The sequence below is a fragment of the Aulostomus chinensis genome, chromosome 7 (assembly GCF_037954235.1).
Source record: "Aulostomus chinensis isolate RoL2024-O1b breed Wild chromosome 7, RoL_Achi_v1.0, whole genome shotgun sequence".
Classification (NCBI taxonomy): domain Eukaryota; kingdom Metazoa; phylum Chordata; class Actinopteri; order Syngnathiformes; family Aulostomidae; genus Aulostomus; species Aulostomus chinensis.
The window spans coordinates 23,041,897-23,067,968 of record NC_141326.1 but is presented as its reverse complement, the minus strand read 5'-3'; the positions used below and the strand labels follow the sequence as shown (position 1 = coordinate 23,067,968).

The window sequence follows — 26,072 nt, the reverse complement described above, 5'->3', positions numbered from 1 at the left end:
GGCGTCTCAGAGTGTGATGAGCTGCCACATCGGGGGGCTGTTCCTGGAACAGGCAGCCAAAGAAGTTGAACTACTGTCTAATTATGTCCTTATGGTGGTGTTGGGAGCAAAGATGGACAGCACTGAGGTTTTTTTTTTTCAAATTAGTAGCTTGTTTTTTTGTTTTGTTTTTTAAATTACATTTAGATAAGGGAGAAACAATTAATCTGCAATTTGAAGAAGTGACTTTTATCCCTTGATCCCTGATCACTTGGTTAGGGCTAATGTGATATGATGACCCAGGGGTAGTTCAAATGAGATCAAGAGTCAAACCATAACTAAAAAAACAACAACAAAAAAACGCTACGTGCACATTAACAGTATTAAAATTTGGGTGTTTCAAAGGTATATTTACCATGTGCACAGTCACTGCTGCATTAGCATGCTGCAATCCTGATCTATATGTGCCTTCATGCAGGGAATAAAAAAACAAGATGACTAAAATGGAAGGTCCAGCTCATCCAGGTTATGTAACAAAATGTGCTTTTGCATACACTTTGTGTGAACCATGTATAGGTTCAGTTACCAGCAATATCCACCAGTTTTCTGTTGCCTCTCAATGCAATGGAGGAGAATGTAATTATATTTGTGGTGCTGAAATCATTGAAACATTTCCATAAAATCAATTCAACTCATTGCCCTCTGAACACTTTAAAGGCATTTAGGTGATGGACACAAACAAGTGGTGTATCTATGTATATAATATGTCTCTCTCTCTCTCTCTCTCTATATCTCTCTCTCTCTCTCTCTCTCTCTCTCTCTCTCTCTCTCTCTCTCTCTCTCTCTATATATATCTATATATATCTATATATAGATAGATAGATAGATAGATAGATAGATAGATAGATAGATAGATAGATAGATATATATATATATATATATATATATATATATATATATATATATATATATATATATATATATATATATATATATATATATATATATATATATATATATATATATATATATAAAAACACAGTTCCCGCCCCCGCCTTATACACGTCCTCACTTGCTCTCTCCCTCCCACCTCCTCACCAGTCACTCAGTGTGCAAATCAGCCAAAAAGCAATGGAATAATTACAATACACATTCCAGCTGTATCCCTCTGGCCTTCTCCCCTCCTACCCACCATCTAGTGCACCTGCAGCGCTGCAATCAACCGTTTTAGGCTTCTGTATACCAATGAGTAATTCTTCCTTGCTTTGTATGGCTTTGTCATTTGTGTGTCGATGCACCATGGAGAGTGATAAGCCAAGGGAAAGCACTAAAAGGGATTCACTACATCCAGAATATTACACAAGGTTCATTTTTGCCCGCTGTCGACTCTCCATTTGGTGTGATTGTTCATCAAGCGGTGTAATTTTAGGTGACATAACTGCAAGGTATGCAGTAGTGATGCACAGGTCCGGGTTTTTTAAGACCCACGCCCACCTGAACAGTTATGAGAGCATATCCACTCAGCCTGACCTGTAGAAAAATAAGAGAATTAACAGCCCTACCCCAACCCACAAATCACTCAATTCATTCTTACATTTGTAATATATTGATTGTAGTATCACAGTTGTTGGAAGGACTGACTTGGAAATGGTCTTTCTCTCTTTCTTTCTAGCGCTGATAATGCTGCTGCAGTCCTGGGCCAAGCCTTTCAGGGGTCTTAAGCAGAATTTGATTTTGTGCCCCCCCCCCCCCCCCCCAACATCGCAGGTTTAATGATCAAGAATTTTGTATTGTATTGAATTATTCATTTATTCATGAAATTATGTTTTCAATCCTTTAAGATATTTAATATGGTTAAAGGCAAACAAAAAAAGCAAAAAAAAGATCGGGGGCCCCTTGGTGGCTCAAGTGGCCCCAAGCAGCCACTTAGTTCGCTTATGCCTCTGGCTGGCCCTGAGAAGCTGTCAGTGCGACCTGAAAGAGCTGGCCCTGCAGGTTGTGGGATGACCAGCACGTCACGAGTGTGCTGCGACACATCGCAAATGTTGTCTTTGTTTCCATTAAGAATCAAGTTGAATTTCTGTTAGTTGCTTAAACTGGCGGCTTTTTTCCATAGCCTGCCTTTAGTTATGTGGTGCATCTGTAAACAACTCAGGAGTTGTAAACATGCATTTCAGTGGTTCATGTAAGTAGAGACGTCGTCAGGCACAACACTTGCACAGTGTCGCTTTGCAGTCTTAACTGAACAAATCATTTGACACGTCACTTCAGGTGTGGTGGCATTTCTGTTATTCTAGTAGCCGTAAGCAGAAAGAATACAAACATCCAAGGGTGAAGCACAGTCTTTTACATTAAGATGCTAACGCATGTCTTAACTGGAGAGATGGCAAGACTCAGGGAATACTGTCACAACAGCCATCACTAAAATTGTCAGAGTAATCCGAAGAGATGCAAACTTGGTGCATTATGACCTGCCTCCTGCATGCTCTACCAGCCCCTCCCCTTCTAAACCAGTAGTTGAGACGACAGCTGTCATGTTTTTAATCTTGCTCAATGCATACTGTGTTTATGAGGTGAGGTTTACTGTGTTTGAAGATTTCAAGCACCTTAGCAAAATGGTGTCTGAGCGCTATTGCAAAACTGAATAAATGGTGTCACGCACTAGTGCCGTGGCCTTAGCAGACGTAACCTTCAACTTGTGGCAAAGCATCCCTCTGACTCGGCCCATTGTGCTGTAGTGGAACGGCGAATAGTGTTGGCCAGCATGAGGGAACAATATGTGATTGTTCCCCCGCTGTGGTGAAGAAGCTGTAGGTTACTCTGTACCATCACCAAAGCGCCTGAGAAGGAGATAGCATCGCAAAATGGCAGGCTACTAACCGGTGATTCTTGAAGGTTTTAAACTCTGCAGTGCTGTGTTTTTTTTTAGTTTTTTTTTTAATGTAGCTGTGAGAGCTTGTGGAAGGGGGGCACTCTTTTGTGTGGAGGGAAGCTTTTCTCTCTCTCTTTCTCTCTCTCTTCATCTCTCTCTCTCTGATTGTGAATCATTGGAATGTATTGACAGCCTCCTTGACAAAACTCCTCTTAGGTGTCGAGTTGGATTCCAGGCAAACTTGAACTGAACGTTATTTATTTGTAGTATGTCATTTAAGTCCCTCAAGGAGTTTGGTGTTTCTGCCGAACGGCTGGGCTCAATGTGTAAGAGATGGATGGCTCGTGTCCAAAGGTCTGTGCACACAATATCTTCTTTACATATATAAATCACTTGATCAGTCTTAGTGTTTTATAATGTTTTAAGAATTTGGAGGTTTGTGGGAGGCCCAGACTCATGTTTTTGGAACCATGGTCCTCACCTTTGTAGTTGTACGCTGTGTTTTCAGAGTGATGTTTTATGCTTAACATGATTTATCCGCCTCAACAACCAGTGGACAGCTGTAGCTTCAGCCTCATTCTGAGTTTCCAGCAGCTCTGTCCCTGTCAGGAAAGACTTGGAGCTTGATTTTGTGTGTGAGTGAGACAAAGGTGGTGTAGATGGAGGTACACTTGTGAGTATTGATTCTTTGTCCCTGAGGCTTCCCTCAGAGGAAAATGGCACACTTTAGTATTTCACTTAGCTCCATCATGGCTCTTCTACTTCAGACCACCCACATTTTTACTGGACATGTTGACTATGCAATTCAGAGTTGCCACACCATCCATTATGGGTAAGCAGTTTGTATACAGGCTTTACCCTCAGCTTCTGGAGTCCTTAGATGTTGTGTTTGTGGTGCTCTGTGCAAGTAAATGTAATGTTTGAAAGAAAGATTGATTATACACTTTTTTGTGGCTGAGCTTCTTTGACAAACCTGTCATTTCAGATGCTCTGAAATAATTTATTGAACCAATTTATGACCAATATAGTTGCAAGCAGGTGATAATGAAGAAAATCTCATGTCATAGCTGACTATTTCCTGTTAGACCGAAGCTCTCAGTGTCCTGTGGAAGGTTGCAGAAACAACAGTGTGCGTCAGTGAGCAGTCAAAAACATGATAGGCATTTTTTCCAAGCTGCAGAATACTGTGTTAAAGGTTAATAGTTGTGCCCTTATGGACTATTTGTAAGTTGATGTAGCAACTGTGACATCACTCTCTGTTTTATGGAATCCTGTTTTGAAGTTTTTTGATTCTGTGACTCTGTGGTTGTGACTTGTCAATCCCAGAGCACCCAGGCCAAGGGCATATCTGGCCTCATTATTCGTAATTTACAAACTGAACAACTTTTGGATGGAAGTCTTCAAATTAGTGATTGAGATGATAAGGTCATTAGGAAAATATTCACTTAAATAATAAATGAATAATAACATGGTGACTGACAAGTGGGATCATTTTTCAAAGACAAGTGGTGATATTTTTAGGGAGGCATGACTTGTTCTTTGATTAACCTTCACACAATTATCAGCCAGATTTCATGCCAGAGGTTTAAGCCAAGTGTCTGTTCATTTTTATCTGTCTGGCCTCCACCTTAACAGGTTTAGTTTGCTCCCGCTGCTTTCACAATCTCTAATAGCACAACATATACAATCTGTAAGCCCTAAATAGCAAACCCCAGTTTAACTTGTATGTTCATATGATTGAAAATTTTGCAGCTTTGGAGCCATCCATTTTTCTCAGGATTTGATAAGGATCAGAGATGGAGCTAAAAGAGAGAAAATAACAGGTGGACAGAAACACTGCACCAAAAACATGATAATGTTGCTCTGTAACTGCTGGATATGTAAATCAGCACCTGTTTGCTTAATTTAGTGTAAGGTCCTAAAATGTGGTCAATGTTTCTGCTTCTTTTTAAGTGACCAAAAGAAAAAAAAGGAAAAAAAAAATCAAATGGTCCAGGTTTAAGGAATTAAGTTTTCAGTTAACTAACAGCAGATCTTGTTCTTGTAATTACAGCAACGGCAGCAAGATGAATGGGTCGTTGGAGCACTTGGACCAGCCAGACCCAGACTCCATCAAGATGTTTGTGGGACAGATCCCGCGCTCCTGGTCAGAAACAGAACTTAAAGAGCTTTTTGAGCCTTTTGGAGCTGTGCACCAGATCAACATCCTCAGAGATCGCACCCAAAACCCCCCTCAGAGCAAAGGTGTGGTGAGAGCTTGGAACTATTCCATTGAGAAGCAGCATTACGTACAACTTTAGTGGCAACACATGTATGTTTTGTGCCTGTTATGCCATTATTTTTGTCACTGTCATAATATTTACTAGATACACCAATAATTAGCTTTTCATTTTTTAAACACCATAAAATGGACATAGACGATATCTGGCTTTTTTTGCATGTTAGTAGCTGAGAATGTGTAATTTTTGCTTTTTTGAATTTGGAATGAATGGTAATGGTTGAATTTAAACATGATCGCTTGTTTAAAGAAATGTCTGTTGCAGTGGTAATAAATCAGAATCTCAAAGTATCATATTGCACAAGTAACCAAAGGCAAGGGGATATTTGCTCGTTTTATAGCCCTGTTGCCTTCAAATTGATTTGATTGGCTTTTAGTGGGCATGCACCATAGATGAAATTAGATAAAGTAGATGTTATTGCCATATCATCAACAGTCCAAATTCAGCACAGTCCCCTAAGGCAATGAAAAACATTGCTTGTCTGCTCATGCAACGCAGCTGGCTTTGTGCTGCCAGATGAGATGACTCAGTGGCCTTTTGTTTCAGGGTTAAGTAACACCTTTCCATAACCCTGCATTATAGAAATATTTCTTCCCCTGTCTGTCTTTTTTTCCCTTTTCTAAACTATGCTCATTTAAGAGTGGCATTGTATGAAGGGAGTGTTGCTCAACTGCAATTTTCCATTAAGACATCCATCGATGCACTCACCTTTGAAAGAAATGGGGCTCGAGTTGAGCGATTCAGTTTGGTTGCAATTAGAGGAGACAGTGAAGTGGAAGCCTGCGGAGAGCTGCAGAGTGCCACTAGAAGTGCTCAGTCTCCCGTAACTAACTGCAGGTGAATTAAGTAAACTGATTTAACTGTCCTGGGTTTACAACATCATCCAAAGTTCAGTTTGACTCATTGTGGTTAAGGCCCTGACACACCAGCTGATGCTCAGTCGTTACTGAATGTCAGGCCATTGGTGAGCATTTGTGGCCCCAAACTTTGCGTTCTAGTTGGCAGCTTTCCAGCCGATGAATCACCATTGGAGACTGTCGGTGAGGAAAAACCACTGAATTGGAAAAAAATAAATAAAGCAACAATCAAGTTTTGTCAAGGTCCCGTACCAAACGTTCTTCTCATTTTTCACTTTCATCTTATCTGATCGCTTCTGACAACCCCAGTGCTATTTGCATTCAGGTTTTTATCAGGGTTGTATTCTCCAAAGTAGCTTTATTACCAAACCAAGTAGCAGTGGTGAGAAAATGGTAAGCCAGCATTGTTTTGTGTATATCCACAGTCCTTGGTCCTCCCAATTCCTTTTCACTTAATATGAAGAGACAGACAAAACCCACCTTGTCTCTTTTTGAAAGACAAATACAAGCTACCTTCACCCAAGTATACAGTGTGTTACTTCCTCATCAGGCGCAAAGTGTACGTCTTGTGTTGGCCAAAGTCTTTGCATTTGCTTTGTCACTAGTTCTTAGGTTCAGTGTTTTCACCCTTAGAGGTACAAATCCACTCATATGCTTCTATTGTTAAGGGGCCATGTTTGATGTTGTTGTCTGAGCGCTGTGTGACTTATTCTTACCTCAGCCTGGCCCTTCGGTGAAAAGGAACAATTAGTGTGTCAGGTTCTAACAGCAACATAAGCTTTCATCTGGACTGTACTTCAAGTACAACTTGAAGTACAAGTTCAAGATCACATGATTAAGCTTTCTTCAAAAATGAGGTTATATTAGACTTGTATAAAAAAAGACGTTGTGTTCAAAGGCAGACCAGAAACTTGTGTGTGTGTGTGTGTGTGTGTGTGTGTGTGTGTGTGTGTGTAAATATACTGCAAACACTATGCTGTTCATTGGGAATTCAAAGCCCTCCCCTGTTCTGTGTGGAGTGTCAGCTGTGATGGCCTATTGACATGTTAATGCAATGTTAATATATTCTAATAGATAATCAGGCTTGATCACAGCGGTCTTTGGCTCACCCAGTCTGTGTGAGGTGAATATTCAGCGGCACCCCCACACCCATCCATTTCACTGCTATCCTCCTTTCCCAGTAGTCTCACCCCAGTAGGAGCATTGTGGGCATTTTATCAAAGCTAGGCTGTCTGATGCTATCAGGCTTTTATTTAATTGTATCGCAGATAATACACCCTCACCCCCTTCTCAGGTCATCAATCTTGCTTTTGTTTGATTTGTTTGTTGAAATAGCTCTAATCCAACTTCCATTTTGGTTGTTTACTTTGCCACGGATCTATTGAGAAGCCATCAGATTTGCAGTGTTTTTTGGGTCACGTCTACTGCAGGTCATGAAAAAATCATCTGATAACTCTCTGGATAGTTTATTTAGCTCCAGTAAATCGGAGGCAGGGCTAAGCAGCAGAGAAAGGGAGAGCTCAGCCGCTTGTGTGAGAGAAGAGAGCAGCTCGATGCATATTAGAGTTCAACAGCCCTCCCCGCGGCCTGGGAGCTCCAGTAACAGCATAATACACACTATGTAGGTCAGAGACGCTGCAGTGCTCCACTTCCCTAGCCCAGTGAAACTGACAGGCTGGAACGCCACTGGCGGTCTGCTGGGACGGAAGGATGAGAGGCTTTTTTTTTCCCTCCCCCGCTTTCTTTTCTTCGTACCCCTCCCCCACCACCTCTTCCCTGCTCTCGTTCCTGCTCCCTCTTGTCTTTGTGTCATTTTAATGCCTCTTGTATGTATGTTTGTGTGATTGGAATCTTGCGTGATGCGCTCACTCTCCCTGATGTGCTGATGTGTTGGTAATGTGCCCTGACTTGCCCAGGGTGTCTTGACCTGTGGTCATCTTCAACCAACAACAGTCAGTGCTAAGAATATCCTGTCACATGTCTTTTTAACATGTGATATGCTGAGAAAAGCGCTATTCAGCTTTTTTTCAGGTGTGCAGCAGCTCTGGTTTTACATTTACTGCTCTGTTTTCAGATCTGTTTGTCTCATTGTTTGTCCCTGTTTTTCTCTCTGCAGGATGCTGTTTTGTTACTTTTTATACAAGAAAAGCTGCACTGGATGCCCAGAATGCGCTGCACAACATAAAGACCTTAAGTGGGGTGAGTAAGCACAGTATGGGCTGCTTTTAGCTGCTTGAACCCCTATACCTCCCCAGTGCAGGCTGTCAGCTGTGTGTTGGCCGATAATGAGCTCTCGGCTCACTGAACGCCTGTCTGGCCTGAGAAATATCCTGGCCCCCACTTTGTACTAACATTGCACTGAGGACCGCCCTGAACCTTGGCACACTGAATTGAACGGCCAGCTGACCGAAACACTCAGGTGAAGTGTGTTTGACTGGCAGCAGGTTGTTCGCAAAGGCACGGTGGACACCCAATCATCACAAAGTGAAACAAATTATTCATGCTTGTCTTCATGAATCATTAATGCACATGTACATTTTTATTTCCAAAAGTGAGTGGTACTAAAAGAGGCGTGTTTAAGTCTGTTTTTCTAACAATTAAGTCTGGCAAGATGGTGTGTGGTCTCTTAATTCCTCACCTGATTTATCTATCAAGATTAAAGCCCACTCAGCTAGAATAAGTGCTGTTGCTGGTTAAGCCACTCTAAATGGCTCCCCTGCCAATCAATTAAATCTATACTGAACAACTCCAGCTGTCAATTACATCAATAGCCCAGTCTATTGGAAAAAGAGCTACTGTCGTTGAGGTTACTGGTAAATATTGAACTCTGTTGATAAGTGGGTGTTGCAGTCTGCCTGTACATGTCTTGCTCTCTTTGCTGGAGGACTATCAATCAGCTAGACATTTTATATAACTTGTGGTCTAACAGCTCAGCTCGCTAGTCCCAAATCCCAGTCATACTGTTACTCGCATTGACTGCAGGTGACTGAGTTTGGTTTGCGTGACAGTGGAATTGCTTGTTTCCCTGTTCCTATTTTCTCTCCTTTCTGTGCCTCGCTCTCCTTGGTCAGTGACGCTAGCCAGTACCCATACTGAGCAGGCCATCTGTCGGCTTCTCTTTAGTGCTTGTCAAAAACAAATGCCACTTTTCATAAGTACAAGCTGCTCAGGCATCTCATGGGTGGTATTTATTTCTTCTGCTTTCACATCACATGGCAGGTAAATGTGCTAAAAATAATGTTTCACTTGAAGTTCTGTGAGAACAAAAGTGTCTGTTAACTGGCAAGAAGTCACACATCCCGAAGTAGTTGTGCTGCATCCACCCACTCGCATAATGAAGATGGCTTGAGAAAGACTGTAATATTCAGCAGCGATTTTCCAAGCTCAGATTTAGTGCACCTTGGTCTATTTAAATGTGATGTGATAGAAGGCAACAAAATGAGTTGTGTTTTCCCACAATCTCATTCTTAAATTTATACATTTCAAAGCAATACTGAAGGGAACTGCTTGTCAACCATCTCTGTAAAATCTTTCCAAAGGGAGACGAGGACTTATGACAGGAAAAATCGATGGCTTCAATTAAGTCTACATCAGAGTGAAAAGTTAAATTGGATACTGGAGATCTGGTTCCTGCCATCAACTCAGCTGAATGTTGTAGCAGTGAGGAATTACGGCCTTTTTGTGGGAGAAAAAGCGTGAGGAGAGAGAAATGCTTGAAGGTGGCGAACAACTGTGAAGACACGAGACCCTTGTGATGAGCGATAACAAGGCCTAGCACCTCTTGTAGTTCATGTAGGTGCTGTGTAATTGTGACAGGTGTGATGTTAACCTGTTCTCTACCTCCCTTTTTTCCTCAGATGCACCATCCTATCCAGATGAAACCTGCTGACAGTGAGAAAACAAGTGGTAAGTGGTTTAATTTGGGTTGTATGATGAATTAAAATGATGCAGGTTCTTGAGAGCAAGATTTTGCCAGTTAAAGGACACCACGTTCAGCCTCTGGTTAAGGGTCTGTTGTCCGCAAGATGAGTTTTTGGATCTGAAAACATCTAAAAAATAAATTTATCTTCAACTGTATAACATTGGAAATCCTGAACATCTCATTGATAATTTATATGGCCAAGATCAGTTTCTCCTCCAATGTTGACATGAACTAAAATAATCGGACTATTGACTTATAAGACTATTTTTTAATGTGTTTACACAAGTTGCTTAAAGAGTATCCCATTTACATTCTTTTTTTTTTTACATGCTACAGCAAATCAGGTCAAGGGTGCACATCGACATTACATCCCCATCTAATACATCTATGTTTTCTGGTTGAGTTTCACATTTTTAAGCATTTTTTTGCAAATTAAGCAAAAAAACTGCTCAAAGTTGAGTTCACAACACTCCCTGGAAATTGTGCTTAATGCTGCAAAAGTTCAAATAATAGGAAATCACAGTGCAGGTAAGGTACGTGCATGGCAATGCACAGTAATGACATTAAGACCATAATACTTGACTTCTTAACTCATTGCTTACCCAACTATGACCCTACTCAGGTTAAGGTAATCAAAAAATGATGTTTACGTGGCAGCATCTTATTGAAAGCTTTGTCCTGGGCAGGTTAAAATCAAAACATTACTGTCCATATAAATGTAGTCACTGTTGAGATTGCATATTCTGGCTCTTTGCTGTTTTTCCTTGGTTGATGAGAGAGAAGGGACACAGACGAGCTCTGCGGTATTTTAAAAGTTGAACTTTTTTGAACTGAATGTCGTGAGCACGGTGGGGGAAAACTCTGTGCGCTAAGGGTGTTTTTGTGCTGAGGACATTGAGCACTGCCAAACTGCTGAACATCATATGATTTGTATAGAAAATAGACACTGCCAGCACAGAAACTGTTCTTGAGGACACAGACTCTTAATTTAATGACAGAATGAAGGTCTGAGGACACAGTTCAGGGAATGTGCAAATATATACAGTTTCTATGTAGTGTCAGGGGTTAAGGGGGATTGAGGGGCTTCTAAAGGAGAGAAGAATCTGGAGGAGAGCACAGAAAGATGATATACTGTCTAGCAAACTAGACAGAGGAAGACAAAGCTGAAAGTTGCACTGATTTGTTGTAGCTCTTTAAATGAGAGGCAGAAAACGTGGCAGCACGATGAGGAGAGAGCTTGAATAAGAATAAGAAAAAGGAAAGGTGCAAGATTTTAGAGCCTGACGTAACTGCTGTGTACATAGCTGCATGCTCGTGTGTGCATAGCTGACAAGCTGTTCTCTTTTCTGTCCTTCTGCAGCGGTAGAAGACAGAAAACTCTTCATTGGAATGGTTTCAAAGAAATACGGCGAGAACGAGGTCAGAATGATGTTCTCGTCTTTCGGACAGATTGAGGAATGCCGAATTCTCCGCGGACCAGATGGTCAAAGCAGAGGTAGGTGTGCGTTAAATGTAGGCACAGTGGTCTGAGAGCTGCCACCTTCGACATACATGTTCTAATCGAGTGTTTATACAAGCCCCTTCCTACCTCATGTTAATTCCGACATTGAGTGCTATTCACCTCCAGTGGTACCCATTCCATCCCCATACTCTGCTTCCGGCACTGACACTCAGCCTCCACATTGCAGTGAAGGGCCACTGCACTCACTGTCCGGGACAATGGCCCGTCGCCTTGGCAACCACTGGCTGCTGGTGTTTGTGGGCTCAGCTGGCTGGCGGCTCAGCTCAGCACAGCTCCTCCTTTTACCGCCTCCTTCATCACACTCTACAAAGGCTGGAATTAGCTTGTCGTCATATCTCCTACATAGCTCTCTGCTGTATAAAACCTCAGATGTCAGGCAGCACAGACTCATGTGTTGATACATACAGGAAGCCTTATAGCAAAAACCTTTGAGGCAGACCTTGACCATGAATTTCTGCTGGTTTTCGAAACAGAAATGTGATTTGAAATGGACCTTTATATCCTCTGATGTTTGCAGCTCTTACATATAATAGTGAATCAAAGCCTTTCATAGTGTATGTATGTGTGTGCATTATGTGTGTATATAATCACATTGACTGTTTCACCATGACACCGTATAGTCAAGCCTTTCTGGGTGGCAATTGAATTTGTCAAATCACTGTGCTCACGTGTTACTGTTTTTGTTGTGTTCCTTCTATGTGTGCTAACCAGTGAGGGTGGTTCTGTGTGCTTGGAAGTTGCCATTCTCTGTACTGTAATGTGTTTTTTGGGGGTTCATAACGAGTTGTCCAAACCTTTTGTCTTGTTTTGTTTCTTCTTGTCCCTCCTCCTCCCCCCCCCTTCCTATTGTTCCCCCCCCTACAGGCTGTGCGTTTGTCACATTTGCTACCAGGGCAATGGCACAGAATGCAATCAAAACCATGCATCACTCTCAGACTATGGAGGTACTGTACCCCTCAGCACCTATTTCTCATCCCTCCCCTCCCCCCCCTCATACATTGCTGCCCTCTAGTGCTGGAAAGATGAAGAACCTGTCCAAGCAGATGGTGTCCATTCATCAGAGCACACAGTCATTTCCAAAACCACTCTTGTTAATTACAAAATCACATTGTCGTCTACAAAATAATTGAGTTAACTGGAAACATTGCCTCTTACATAGCTGCTGAATCCAGAGCCAACAGGACATGATGAGAATGCTGTCATTTCTAATTTTTGGCTGAACTAAATGGCTCTCGTTCATTAATTTGAATATTTTCAAGCCCAGCTATCATAATCTTTGTCTTGGACCACAGGGGAAAGAGCCCTTGCCATCAAATACAGATTAACTATGATTTAAGATGAACATGAGAAACTACCTAGTTAGATTTCTTCTGAAACTGGGTCCATGTCCTCATGTGGCCATAGGAGTCTTTGTGGAAGTGGAGCAGCAATAATATGACAGCTAGCAGGTCAGAGGCTCCCCAGTGAAGCATCAGACCAAGTCTAATTAGCAGCCCAACCAAACATAACTCGCCTCTTAGTAGATTAAAAGCAGGCCCCAGTAGCTGTGCCACCTACATCCCCTAATATCGTGACCTCCCTACTCCTCATCTGCCACGGGAGGTGCTGCTGGTGCAGAAGCCATTTTCCCTGTCCAGCCTGGTCCTTGTCTGGCTCTCAACTCTCAAAATACTTTGCACCGCATGCCTTTTGTCCATGTGTCTTTCTGAACAGTATGTGACTATCTGTTTGTGATATTCTGTGTATTTTTATGCACTTCTGTTAGTGTCTGCTGACATATCCATGCTTGAATGTCTGATTTTTATTTTTTTTTTAACTGTTGTCTCCATCTGTTGTCTGCTTGTCTGTGGACTCGACTCAGATTCTTAGTGCTTAAAAGATTCACTGTCTGCAGCATTGTCCTGTGCCCTTTTTGGAATGTGGCCTGGCTCAGCTATGCATGACAGATGTCCTCTCTGTGTTAACTTTGATATGAATGCAACAGGCCTAAAAGTGTCTTGAAGCATAGAGGATAAACCCCCATCTCCTTTTTTCACACAAAAGAAGACTTGCAATTACTGTGTTCTTGCATTGGAAAATAAACCGGATTCTCCTGTGGACTTCTGAACTGGTTTAATGTGTCTTGCATCTCCATTATCTCAGGGCTGTTCCTCACCTTTGGTGGTTAAGTTTGCGGACACTCAGAGGGATAAGGAGCAGCGGCGCCTGCAGCAGCAGCTAGTGCAGCAGATCCAGCAGCTCAACAATGCCTCCAGCTGGGGAAACCTGGCTGGCCTGGGGACCCTCACACCTCAGTACCTGGCTGTAAGTGTCAGTCAAACCTACAACTCTATTGAGCTGCTTAAATTACTTTGGTGTTATCACTGGAATGCAGTTCTAGTTTCTGTAAAACATATGGCTACATAAATCAAGTTTTACTTGTGTGTCCCCTGAATTATTCATCATGGTTTGTGCTAGAGTTGAGATTAGCTCACGTACCTGCAAAAGGTTAGGGGTTTAGGCTTCACACTTGACTGTGTGCTGAAGTGTATTCAAGGGAACTCTCCAGTAGCTGTATACATGAGGACAAAAGCTACTGCAGTCACCAGTAAATTCAGTTTCCCAGCAATCAGATAAAGAAATAAGATTTTAAGCACACATATTAAAGAAGAGTTATGAAAGTCAAGATTAGAACATTTAGTCTTTGGTCCTTTCTTTGCTTGGAGATTAAAATCAATGCTTAACTTTAATGTCAGATTCATTGAGTAACAAAGATGTCATTGCGGATGTACTCTTAAAAAGTGCAGTTGTGCGTTACTCCTTCGGTTCTTGAATTTCTTCTCTTTCTTTGTTTAACAGTTGCTACAGCAGGCTACATCTGCCAGCAACCAGAGCAGTTTCAATGGTATTCAGAGGCTAGGAGGTGAGTTCATCCTTTCATATGTCAGGATTAGTTGTTATTAGTCTTCTCCTGTAAATCCAACACTCAATGTCATTGTGACTCTTGGTTCTACAAGCACATGGGTTTGATCTGAATCTGAAACATGAGTTGTGGTAAAAGTGGTCCATTAATCCTCAGTCATGCTCTGTATTGTCTCCAAGCAGCCATTTGAGTCAGAGCATGACTTGGACCTGTGGAAAACAATGTTTCATTATTCAAAGAAACACTCACCATGCAGCTTTTATGATTACAACAGACTGGTTTTGCATTTATTTTTATGAATGTTTTTGAGACAGTGTTTTTCTGCAGTACTGAGTACGAATTTCTTCAATCCAGTGTTTACTTCTACTGTGTCTTGCATTCACTTTAGGTGTTAATCCCCTTCAACTGCAAAACCTGGCCACATTAGCTGCTGCAGCAGCTGCAGCCCAGAGTTCTGGGAGCCCAACCTCCACCAGCGCCCTGTCCACAAACAGCGGAGCCTTGGGAGCTCTGGCCAGTCCAGGTAATTTAACTCAAGCACTCACGCTTTTCCATATTCACAGAACAAGCATGCACCAGCGATATTATTTCAATTTATTGTATCAGTATTGGATGCGGCATGGCTCAGAAGTGGCCGTTAAGTAATTAGAGCGTTCCTGGTTTGGTGCTCCGGCTCGCTAGAGATGTTGCCCCCATGTTCCTGAGCAAAATGATGAGCCCCAATTAGGTCTGGATGCATGTCCGGCCTCCATCATCAGTCTGTGAATGAAGGAAACCTGAGAACTGGCGAGATAGAGAAGACACCAAGTGAAGCTGATTTTAGAAATTATTAATACTCAAATCCTGTAGCAGTGTTGACGATCACAGTTGAGCTATATGTCCTGTTTATGAATGTGTTTCTGATGTCCCAACTGAGGTTTTGACTTTATTTGGTCTTTAATGGCTAGTTGCACTTAATCTTTATTTAAATGTTTAAATAACACCCCCCCATTGAGATATAAATATCCACTGTTAGCTCTCATGCTGTTACAATAATACCTACCAACTGGTCTGCAAACCTCACTCATCCCATTTTACCCAATGATCTTCAGCCATTCCTAATTTATTTTATGTAAGTCAATCTTTTACATATAAAATTTTATGTTGGCCCCTATTTCCCTTTATCTGTGTAAATGCACATTGGCTCCATCTGTCTGTGATTTGAATATTACTGCTGCAGTAATGGCTTTGTCATTAAGAGACAGATTAAGTGCCCCCCTCTCTGCTGTGTCATCCTCTCATAACCATAACATTTAGTGGCAACTATGCCAGGCGTTTAGAGTGATATAGGTGTTTTCAACAAGAGCAAGCCACCCCTGTGGTAACCCATATGTCCTATTATTTGTGTTTTTCTTAACAGCCGGTTCAACAGCAGGGTCCAGTGCTGGTGCTGCCATGAACACCTTGGCATCTCTGGGCACCCTACAGGGTCTCACTGGGGCCTCTGTAGGCCTGAACAACCTCAATGCTCTCACTAGCAGTGTCAGTGGTAAGAATGTCCCTCTAAATATCTGGCTTCAAGTAAAAGGCAAATTATACTCTATAACACGCATGTTCTGCCTAGTACTGTTTGAAATCAATTCTTGCAACTTGCTGGGACATCGTGGATAGATGTTTTCTTATCTTTCTCTTCAGTCCGCCCCTACACAAATCATAATAGGAAAATAAAAAAACTTGATGTGAAACCTGTTCGCCCAGCCACGTTTGTTCTTTTCTACCTGCTCATTTCATCGACACAAGCCAGGGAATGCAAAATTAGCATAAAGAATAAACCCATTTATGAGCAGCAGACTTCTGTGCCATCTGCAAATCAGTTTCAGAGTAATTGATGATGAGGGCACAAATGTTCTTAAATTGTTTGTCCACACAGTTATCGAACAAATCCTCATCAATGTTACCCTGTCTGACAGGAATGGGGGCCATGAATGGAGGCCTCGGAGCCTCGATGGCTAATGGGTCAGCAGCCAGCTCAATGGATGCTCTGACCCAGGCCTACTCAGGGATGCAGCAGTACACAGCCTCCGCCCTGCCCTCCCTCTATGGTCAGTCTCTCCTGCAGCAGAGCATTGCCGGCAGCCAGAAGGAAGGTGAGCAGATCCTCAGCTTGGACCAGCACACACTTTCGCATCACTTCCTAACAAAAGTGTCATTACCTTCATCTTCTCATGCTCTATAAGTTGTCTAACTTAAGGTTTTGGTGTTTTTAACAAATGGAGTAGGGCCAGAGGGCGCCAATTTGTTCATCTACCACCTGCCCCAGGAGTTTGGGGACCAGGATCTTCTGCAGATGTTCATGCCTTTTGGGAATGTGGTGTCTGCCAAAGTCTTCATTGACAAACAGACCAATCTGAGCAAGTGCTTCGGTAAGTGTGTCAACAACGCTTAAAGCCTTAAAGAGTTAGCCAGTCTATTGTGTTAAGGATGTGATGAAACGCGTGGCAGCAGAGTTCAGAGAAAAGTGCCATCACCTTTTAAACCCCAATTGTCAACACGTGTATTTTACATTGCAGCCACACAGAAACCAAGTTATGGTTTTGGGGGACGGGGGGGGACTGTAGGGTGTCCAATGCCCTCCACACCCTGACTAAAACCTCACATTGTCCTGCACCATTTCTAAATTGTGCGTGAAGTATCATCAACAAATGTGACAATCACAAGTTTATTCTAGTTTAAACGTGTCCTCACCTTCATCAAGAATATCATCTTGAGAAATTCCCTCATGAAAACAAATCAGTCATCAACAGCTTATTAGGAATCTCATTTGCAGCTAAATGAAATACTGTCAAGAGGAATTTAGAAACTATAATGCATTTTGTCAGTGATATGATCTGATACTTTGTTTTCTGGGTCCAATAACTTGCTACCAGATTTGATGGAATTCCTTTTAAATGTCATGAGCATTGAGTGTTTTTTTTGGGTTTTTTTTTTTCAAACTTTAATATGACATGAAAATTTTCTGTATTCAGTGCCAGCTCAGTGACATCTCTAGGGAACAAGAATGAGTTCCATTTTGCAAAATTTTGCATCATATTCAGGTCCTTAAAGTTTGCGCTACATACATCATTAATCTGGACTGGTTTGTGAAGGCATGCAGCTGCAAGGCACAAATTCTGCTTCTGGTTTTCTCTCTTCCAACTTCCTTATAAAACTGAGATATTCCACACTCGACAATACAAATTGTTTCTTTCCAGTGAAGGTGACTAAAGCTGATGAAAAGCTGTAGAGCCCTCAGATGATGGGGGTTTGGTTGAGTGTATTCTGTCTTTGACAGGATGGTGTGACTCTCCTCTAACTTTTGTCCTCTGTTGTGATCTCAGGGTTCGTCAGCTATGACAATCCTGTGTCTGCGCAAGCTGCCATCCAGGCCATGAACGGTTTCCAGATTGGAATGAAGAGGCTGAAGGTTCAGCTGAAGCGCTCCAAGAACGACAGCAAACCCTACTGATCCTAGCCCCGGGCCCCCCTTCCCCTCCCCAGCTCTAATGCTAGCAATGCTAGGGTAAGTTCACCCTCCAGCCAAAGTCACCACAGCAGAGACTCAGTGGGGCAGGGGGAAAGGAGCCCACCACAGGAGGGAGACTCACCTTATTCCTAAAAAAAAAAAAAAAAAAAATGATTGCAATGATCTTTCCACATTATACTGTATTTCATTCCTGCAGTTTTATCATGTAATTTGAGTCAAATGAAATATTTTAATGTATATGATTATTTATGACTATCACTGGAGTCTGTGTTCGCTGGAGGTATTTTGTGTCACTGTAACTAGTGGAGAGCATCAGGTGTGTTTCCATGCCTTTTCATTGCCTTCAGGTGAAGCTAGACAGGTTGACTAAGGATCAGTTGTTGTTAAAGGGCTGACGCCAGGCCACGTATGACAGCCCGAGCTTCAACCTGCTTCCTAAACATAGTCTGTCTCATCTCTCATTCTTAACGTGAAAATCGCTTTGCACTCTCGGTTCCTCGGTTTCTCCCCCTTATCTCTTTGGTCTCCTAATCTGCCCCCCCCCCCCTGTCGTCTCTCTGTATCTAAGCCATGTCCTGCTAGGCTACCTCTCTCTCTGTCTCTGTCTCTCTCTCTCTCTCTATTAACCTTCTTCAGTCATTCCATCCATCCTCCAAGTTTCCCACAAGGGACTGGCTCTAGATGGATCTCTATGGGTGCCAAGTATACAGTTTGTGCATGTTGGAGTCTCTGCCATATGTCCTGGTGGTGTCACTTCCTTCAATCTGTGTATTGTTTTGTGTGTCGCGGGGGTGGGGGGTGGGGGTGTTGTTTACCGTACTGTCCTTTACTGTATGTGGTGGATTGTTTTTGTTGTTTTTTGTGCCTCATGGCTAAACAGTTCTTGTGCCGTGCCCCTAACTTTCTCTTCTCTCCTCTTTCTCTCTCCCTCTCTCTCTCTCTCTCTCTCTCCCTCCCTCCCTCTCTCTCTCTCTCTCTCCCTCTCCCTTTTGTGTTTTTGTTCCTTTTTTAGAACAAATCTCCATGCCTGTTTGCTCATCATTAGCCTAGCATGTCTTCATGATGTTGAAAGCCAAGCCAAACTCCTGGCCTCATCATCCCACCATTGTCTGTGATGTCTCTCTAAGCTCGCCTGACCAATACCTGGCCACCCACTGACCCTTGACCTTAGCTCAACCTGATTTTTTCTGCATGTATGTTCATTTTTTGTTGTTGTTTTTTTTTTTTTTTTTCTGTATAGAAATGTGACAGGTGGGAGAGAGGTCAAGCAAATTAATGTGAAAACGTACCTACGTTCAATTCATTTAAGAGAACTTTTTTTTTTCCTTTTCCATTTTGCGAATGTTTTAAAAACCTGTGGGATTCCTTATTTTAGATTTTTCTTTTCTCTAATTTTTTTTTTTATTGCTTTATTTTACCTCTCTCAGTAAAGTTCACTTGAAAGTTGAATACAGGGATCGGCACACAGCTGTGCTATTTGGTGCCATTAGCAATACGTTGGCTTCATACAAACATGCGTAAAGACCACTTTCCAACACTTTTGAAAGTCTGACCAGTAAAACCCCTCTCAGTGCTCTGTAATGATCTCTTTTGCGGGCAGTGTGAAGATTTTCATCAAGGCTATTTAAATCTTTTTTGTTTATGTTGGTTTACAAAATATCCAGTATATTTCCTTTTTTTTCTTTTTTTTTTTTGAACTATTGATGGCACAATAAAAGGTACATTTGCTCTGTTTAGAGAAATGACTACCTACATGAGTCAACTTTTTTAGAACTGATTCACAAATAGACAATCTGTGGTTTAAATGCACACTTAGATTACCTATATTTTATACCATTGAATCTATAGAGGTTTAACTAACAGAACCCAGGAAAAACTTTGGGTTTTTTGTAGATTATGTTGTAATGTCATCTGTGTTTAGGGGGGAAGGGGTGTCTTCAGTGTATCACATTTTTAAAGACGACTTAAAAAAAAAAATCAGTTTGACAGTCATTTCTAGGAAATTAAAAACACACTTTAAGTCAAAAATTCCTGTGCATTAATTATAATTTCAACTTCTGGGGAAAAAGTACTTTTTTTTTTTTTTAAGGGTCATATTTGAGTAAAAAGGCAATTTTTTTTCCTGCGTTTAAAGAAGAAAGAAGTTAAATTTAACTACCATGGTACGTCTTGTTGACTTTCTGTGAATTTCTCATGAATAATTTAAATAACAGCTGTTTCACTTTGGTTTAGTCTGGATGCCTCATGTTGAAAGATAATTATGTACAATGTTTGTTAATCATGCAGATGCCAGACAATGTCTTTCTTTTATTGTCTAAGTGCCCATGTGTAAAACTCGGTGTTTTGAATTTACACAACATTCTTTCCTGTAATATTACCTAGCTTTCTTTACACACACACACACACACATATATATATATATATATATATATATGCACACACATGGTGAGAAACACACTTTTCTGTGGTCACAAATGTGGGAGCCCCTGAAGAAGAGATCACTTGGACGCGACACACACGATCCGCAGGTCTCTGCACATTTTACACAACACACACACATACACACACACACGCTTTTGTGTTTTTTGCTAATTGTACTTTTAAGTGACTGCACAACACATTATTACTAAATCCACCACAATCGTGCTGGTTTACAAATACATTCCATTTTTCAGCACAAAGTTTACACTGTTGTTTTTTTAAAAATTGGGGTGGGTTTTGTCTAAGTTGTTGAGACGACCCTGGTAAGATAAAACCACTTCACCCACGGCGAAGGGTTTCTAAAACTGCTCACCTGATGGCGCCAATGAGTTGTCAACTCAGGGTTTTTTTTGTGTGTGAAACTAGATCACAAAGGGTTATGACACAAAATACACAATTGTCACCATTTAACTTTTTTTGGTTTGGATTTTTTTTTTTTCTTTATCCTTGCCTCAAAAGACATAAATATCCCAAAAAAAAAAAAGGTTACCAAATTTTAAACAGTGCTCAAAGAAGTGTTGTTTTGTAAGGAAAACATTAAGCACAATTGTGGGAGCTAATCACTTTTGCAAAATGTGTGAGTGTGTGTGATTATATCCCAAGACTTTCAAGGTTCTGCTAATTTCACTTTTTAATATGGGCATGTGCTTTTTACAGTGTGTGTTTTCTATCCAAATGCAATACAATAATTAAAGTGCCATATACGTCTAGAAACTGCCTACACATCCTTATCAGGCCTTGGTTAGATTGCTGCAGTTCGCCTTTCTGTCTTCTGCCACCTGCTCATGTTCTCCTTCCCCCACTGTCTGTTCGGTTATTGGTAAATGTGTGTTGTGATGTACTCAATTTGAACAGTTGGTTTAAAAAATGTAGATAAACAATAAACTTCCCTATATATTTGAAGGTTAAACCTCTTTCTTAGTGAGTGTGAACTCATGTGCTGTAACACTTTGCGATACAGATGAGCTGATATATGGAGAGTTTTGGGGTTTTGTTTTTTTTTTTTAATTTAAAGTGATACCTCACCCAAAAAGTGTCATTTGTCTTTTGGTGACTCACTGGGAGTTGTTTTGAATCCAAAGAAGTTCTGCCCTTCTGTGCGATTCCAGAATTCAGAAAATGCCAGTCACATATTGTTAGCTCGATGCAAATGGAGACTGACCTTTAAAGACGGCTAAATCTGTTGAAAATGTCATTTACCAACTCTCAAACATTTTTGGGGGGGGGGGGTAGGCTCGAAGCAAAATTTGGGGACATTATTAAGCCTAAAGAGGACTTTGATTATACTGGATGATGCGTTTTAGAGTTTGTAAGCTGGTACTTTGTATTGTTTAGACGTTCACGGTTGGTTTCAGTCGGCTTCGAGCTAAAAAAAATGTACGTGTTTTCTGAAATCTGCAGTCACAAAGAGGGGGGGGGGGCACATGTGAGCTCACGATGTCTGTTTGAGTCATTGAAAGGCAGATGACGATTTCTAGGTGAAGTATTGCTTCTAGTGTGGAGGGAGTAGGACGCTAAAACTGCTAAACACTGAATTGGGCCGTGAAGCGTATAGTAAAGTGTTACTGTGAATGAATAAAAGCACAATGTACAGTCCACAACGGTCCCGACAGGAAATTGACTCACTTCAGGGGCTTCCATCACAAATCCCGTTCAGCTCTAACAATCACTCTTTCTCTCTTCTGTTGTTTGTCATATTCTGAAGTGCTATTTTTTTTTCTTTTTTTTTTTTGGACAGTGTGGTAGCTTTGCATCTCTAGATATTGTCTTGATCAAATGAAAAGACAAAAAAAAAAAAAATCCTGTTATTTTCTTGTCAGATAATCGGTAGGACTTTGTTCACCAATTATTTAATAGATGTTCTGTCTTGTCTTGATGAAAGCCAAAGTGGGTGCATCTTGATGTGATCTGTAAACATCCAGTCGTTTTTTCTGTTCACTCTTATGAATTTTTTGAAACTGGGTGGGATTTGAAAAAGGAAAAAAAAAAAAAAAAAAAAAAAGAGACATACACAGGCTTTCCAATTTCTACAACTGGTTGTTCATATGTATTTTGTACCAGTGAAGCTTTTTATATTGGAAATTAAAGAAAAAAAATCTATATGGGAAAAAAAATTGTCTGGCCTCTCAATGTGGCCTCGCCTAGACCAGGTCGTTGGTTTGGCCTCTTGGTGGTGTCAAGCAATTTTTTTTTATTTTTTTTTTGGTCTCTAAAGGTTGCCTGATTTTGACTTGACTTGGATCTCTACATGTTTCTCACAATGAGTTTCAGTTCGGGGGGGTTGGGATCCTCTAAGTCGTGGTAAGTTTCATGTTGTGCTGTCCACATACAGTAGTTCAGTGGTCATCGGGATTTCGACAAAACTTGTGTGGATAATTGTCTTAGTTGAAGAGTTAACTCTTTGTTTAGTTTTGAGCCTTGCTTTTTACCTGTGTAGAGTTTTCTGTTTTTCCCATAGAGGAGTGTGTAGACGAAAGACTCTGTGTTCTTTTTTGGTCGATGTTTGTTCATGTGTGGTGTGTTTCTTTGCCTCTGTCTCCAAATTAAACCATTTCCCCTAATATGGACGGTGTCTTTGTGTGTCGTGCTTGTCCAGTGTTGTAAAGACATTTACAAACCACCCCTCCCTCCCCTAGTGTGTCATGTCTCGCTAACTTGTTTCTATTTGTTGTGCTTCTCTTTTCTTAGTTGTTGGTGTAAGCGCCCCAGTGTTTGATGGGAACAGGGTTTGTAGTGAGCCAATATTGTGATTACATGCAGGCTGTCAGTGTATTGATGTTTTGTTTTGCTTTTTTTGGATGAATATGACAACTTTTTCTTCTCTCCTCTGTGCGTGCCTGAAGAAGCCGAGACCCACGCGGATCAGCCGACCGCTAATTAGCTTAGCACAGTGAATGGTAACAGGTGGGCGGGTTAGCATACCTGCTACCGCGTACTCCCTGAAATGCTCTTTGCGTTACTGTAACTTGGGTTGTGTATAACATTTGTTATGAAACCATTCAAAGCTAAGGCATACGTTCTAAAAATATACTTTGTATTTGTATCAGAGTCCTTGCTGGAACTACTTTCCAGACAGCACTTCAAAACCTTTCAACAAGTCAAACTGTCTGATGGCTACAAGTGCGACTGCTGTGGCTAGTCATGGCTGACTCTAAGGCTTGTCTTTTTGTTGGCTTTTGACAGTTATGCTAACACGTCCCACTCACTACCATTCATTATGCTAAGCTAACTAGCATTCAGCAGGTCTCAGTTGGTCTCAGCTCCCTTCTGCGTTTGCATACGCGCGCGCACGCGCGCGCACACACACACACACACACAGGAAAGAAGGGTATCTGTCTTCTTGTCTGACGGGAGGAGAGCATTATAGCTGTAGTTGCTTGACTGAAAAAAATAATTCAATTTTTTTTTCGAGTTGAGAGTTCAGAAAACTATAACATCAATTTTATGAACCATTGTAGGCTTTAAGTATCACCAGGTTCTCTGATGCACTTCTGTCTGCCATGATATGAAATTTAATCATTTGAGTTTTGCGATAGGTAATTTGGGGTTTTGGCAAACTATAAATTAGGTCGCTTCATGAAAGACATTCACAAATCAAATTATGAATGAACTGGGAAAGTAAACTGACTCAAATAACTTACTTGTAGGCCTTAAGGTTGTTTTCGTTCACATTTCAGGTGGAAAGAACATTCATCGGTTCCAGCATTTAAAATGGAGTGTTTTTATCACTGTGACAGTGAGATTTGAATTTTGGGAGGTGAAATAGAAACAACAGGCAATCTGAAGCCTTTAGCGTTGCATCTCCAGGGAATTATAAAATCTCCAGCCTTCAAATGATGTCACTTTTACACCAAATGGACGCACCAAAAAATAAACCTTTGGAATATCATTAAGTTACGTAACAGTTGCACCCTCTGAAGCTCCTATTGCCTGGAATGATGGCATTTTCCTGGTCCACTCCTGCAGCGCCACAAGAAAGCTGCTACATGTCAGCCAAGAACAAACCGATAACCCAGAGCTGGCCCTCATCTGGGCCACATCCAAATACTCAACCGCACAAATTACTGCAAATGGTAGTCAGAAGTTCTGACTCCAAACCGTTACCATTAAGTCCTGTGTTCACTAACTTCCATTTCCATCCATTTTCTACTACTTATCCTTTTAAGGGTCATGGGGGGCTGGAGCCTATCCCAGCAGCCTTTGGACGTGAGGCGGGGTTCATCCTGGACAGGTCGCCAGTCCATCTCAGGACCAACATATAGACAGACAACCATTCACACTCACAGTCACACCTACAGTCAATTTAGAGTATCAATCAGCCTCGTCCCCTCTTGATGTCTTTGGACTGTGGGAGGAAGCTGGAGTACCAGAGAGAACCCACGCAGAAACTGGGAGAACATGCAGACTCCACACAGAGAGATCCCGAGCTGGGAACCTTCTTGCTGTGAGGCGACTGTGCCGACCACTGCACCACCGTGCTGCCTATTCAATAACTTGTACATCATAAATAATCTGGCTAAAGAACCCTTTTGTTAAAGTTTCAACTAATATTAAGTCTTCCCAAACAAACCTGAATCTTCTCCTTTTCCTAATCGATCCTGTGATAAACTGCGGTTCAGTTTCTGTCCTTGGAAATCTTTATGAGGTGTTTTTGTCATTCTGCTGCTCTGCTTCTTTTGACCAGTTTTGCTCCTTCATAACTCAAAGTGAATGCCTTTTATTAACTAGGCACAGGAGGCGGCAGCTCTCACACAGTTTAAGGCACCTGAACATGATGACTAGAAACTTCAACCTCTTAACCAACATGCTGTGTTCTATGGAGATAGAAGCAAGGTCAAAGCTTTAATTCGTATTAAACCATGTGTGGAAGAGCTGATGAATATCCTGCTTTAACATCCTGGGAAAAGAAACAATGTTAATAATAATTAAAGCTGCAAGCAGCGTTGTTACGGGCCTTCGCCTCCTCGTGTCCAACAGGGCAGAGCAGGATGTTGTTTTACAAATCCAGCGATGCAGGGTGGAAAGTGGTGAGGCTTGTCGTTTAGGAGATAGAAGCCTCAGTCTGACTCAGAGGGTGTGTTTCCACTTGCTCACTTCTGCTCGGGTCGTGTGGGGTCTGGTCTGTACGGGTGCGTTCCCACTAGCACTGGGTACCATGTCAGCGTGGGTGGACTCACTGGACAAGAGTTCCCGGCGTAATTTGTGTGAAACACAACAACAACAATGGATGACATGGAGGCGGCGTCATGCCTGCTGCTCGGTCAGGGGTTTTTGCTTAAACTAAAAGTAAGGGAGGATAGACAGGCAAGGCTTCATGCAGCGAAACAGAACACCCAAGAAAAGATTAGAAGACTTTACTAAGCAATTACCAGTATTCTGCTGAGGCTGATGATACAAGGTGGATGACAGGCCTCAGGCCTTCACAGCCCTTTTTCTGTACCTAGGTGGCACTGTTGAGCAGAATGTTAAAATTTTTTCCGTCCATCCATCCATTGTCTTACGCTTATTCCTATTAAGGGTCGCGGGGGGCTTTCATTCTATCAGATTTTTTGCTGGATTTGGTGAGTTTTTGAGTGTGTTTAGAGGGTCAAATTAAGGTTCAAAGATGGCGGTGAAGAAACAAACAAACATACTATAACAGTAACAACAAGTTCCTTTGGACTCAGGCCTGAATAATAATAAAAAAATACAGGTCTGGCAGGTCAGCCTGGTCAGCCTTTAGTCTGGATTTGTCAAAGCAACAATCAAGGAAGGGC

The 26,072-nt window shown here is 41.6% G+C and overlaps 1 protein-coding gene across 6 annotated transcripts in view; it reads left to right on the top strand.

Moving 5' to 3' along the window:
- LOC147259127 (CUGBP Elav-like family member 2) overlaps positions 1-22,252 on the top strand; it is a 30,622-nt gene extending 8,370 nt beyond the window's left edge. For 3 of the 6 annotated variants that reach the window (XM_086209380.1, XM_086209383.1, XM_086209384.1), the window contains exons 2-13: positions 4,905-5,095; positions 8,104-8,186; positions 9,845-9,893; positions 11,270-11,404; positions 12,296-12,375; positions 13,574-13,735; positions 14,270-14,333; positions 14,722-14,856; positions 15,733-15,861; positions 16,283-16,459; positions 16,589-16,735; positions 17,690-22,252. In XM_086209380.1, coding sequence (XP_086065506.1) covers positions 4,905-5,095; positions 8,104-8,186; positions 9,845-9,893; positions 11,270-11,404; positions 12,296-12,375; positions 13,574-13,735; positions 14,270-14,333; positions 14,722-14,856; positions 15,733-15,861; positions 16,283-16,459; positions 16,589-16,735; positions 17,690-17,817 — 1,480 coding nt within the window. In that variant the 3' untranslated portion in view covers positions 17,818-22,252. Of the gene's footprint in view, positions 1-2,724; positions 3,206-4,904; positions 5,096-8,103; positions 8,187-9,844; positions 9,894-11,269; positions 11,405-12,295; positions 12,376-13,573; positions 13,736-14,269; positions 14,334-14,721; positions 14,857-15,732; positions 15,862-16,282; positions 16,460-16,588; positions 16,736-17,689 lie in introns of those variants that run through there. The other 3 variants (XR_015117166.1, XM_086209382.1, XM_086209381.1) reach the window with 3 other exon arrangements.
- The last annotated feature ends 3,820 nt before the right edge of the window (positions 22,253-26,072 follow it).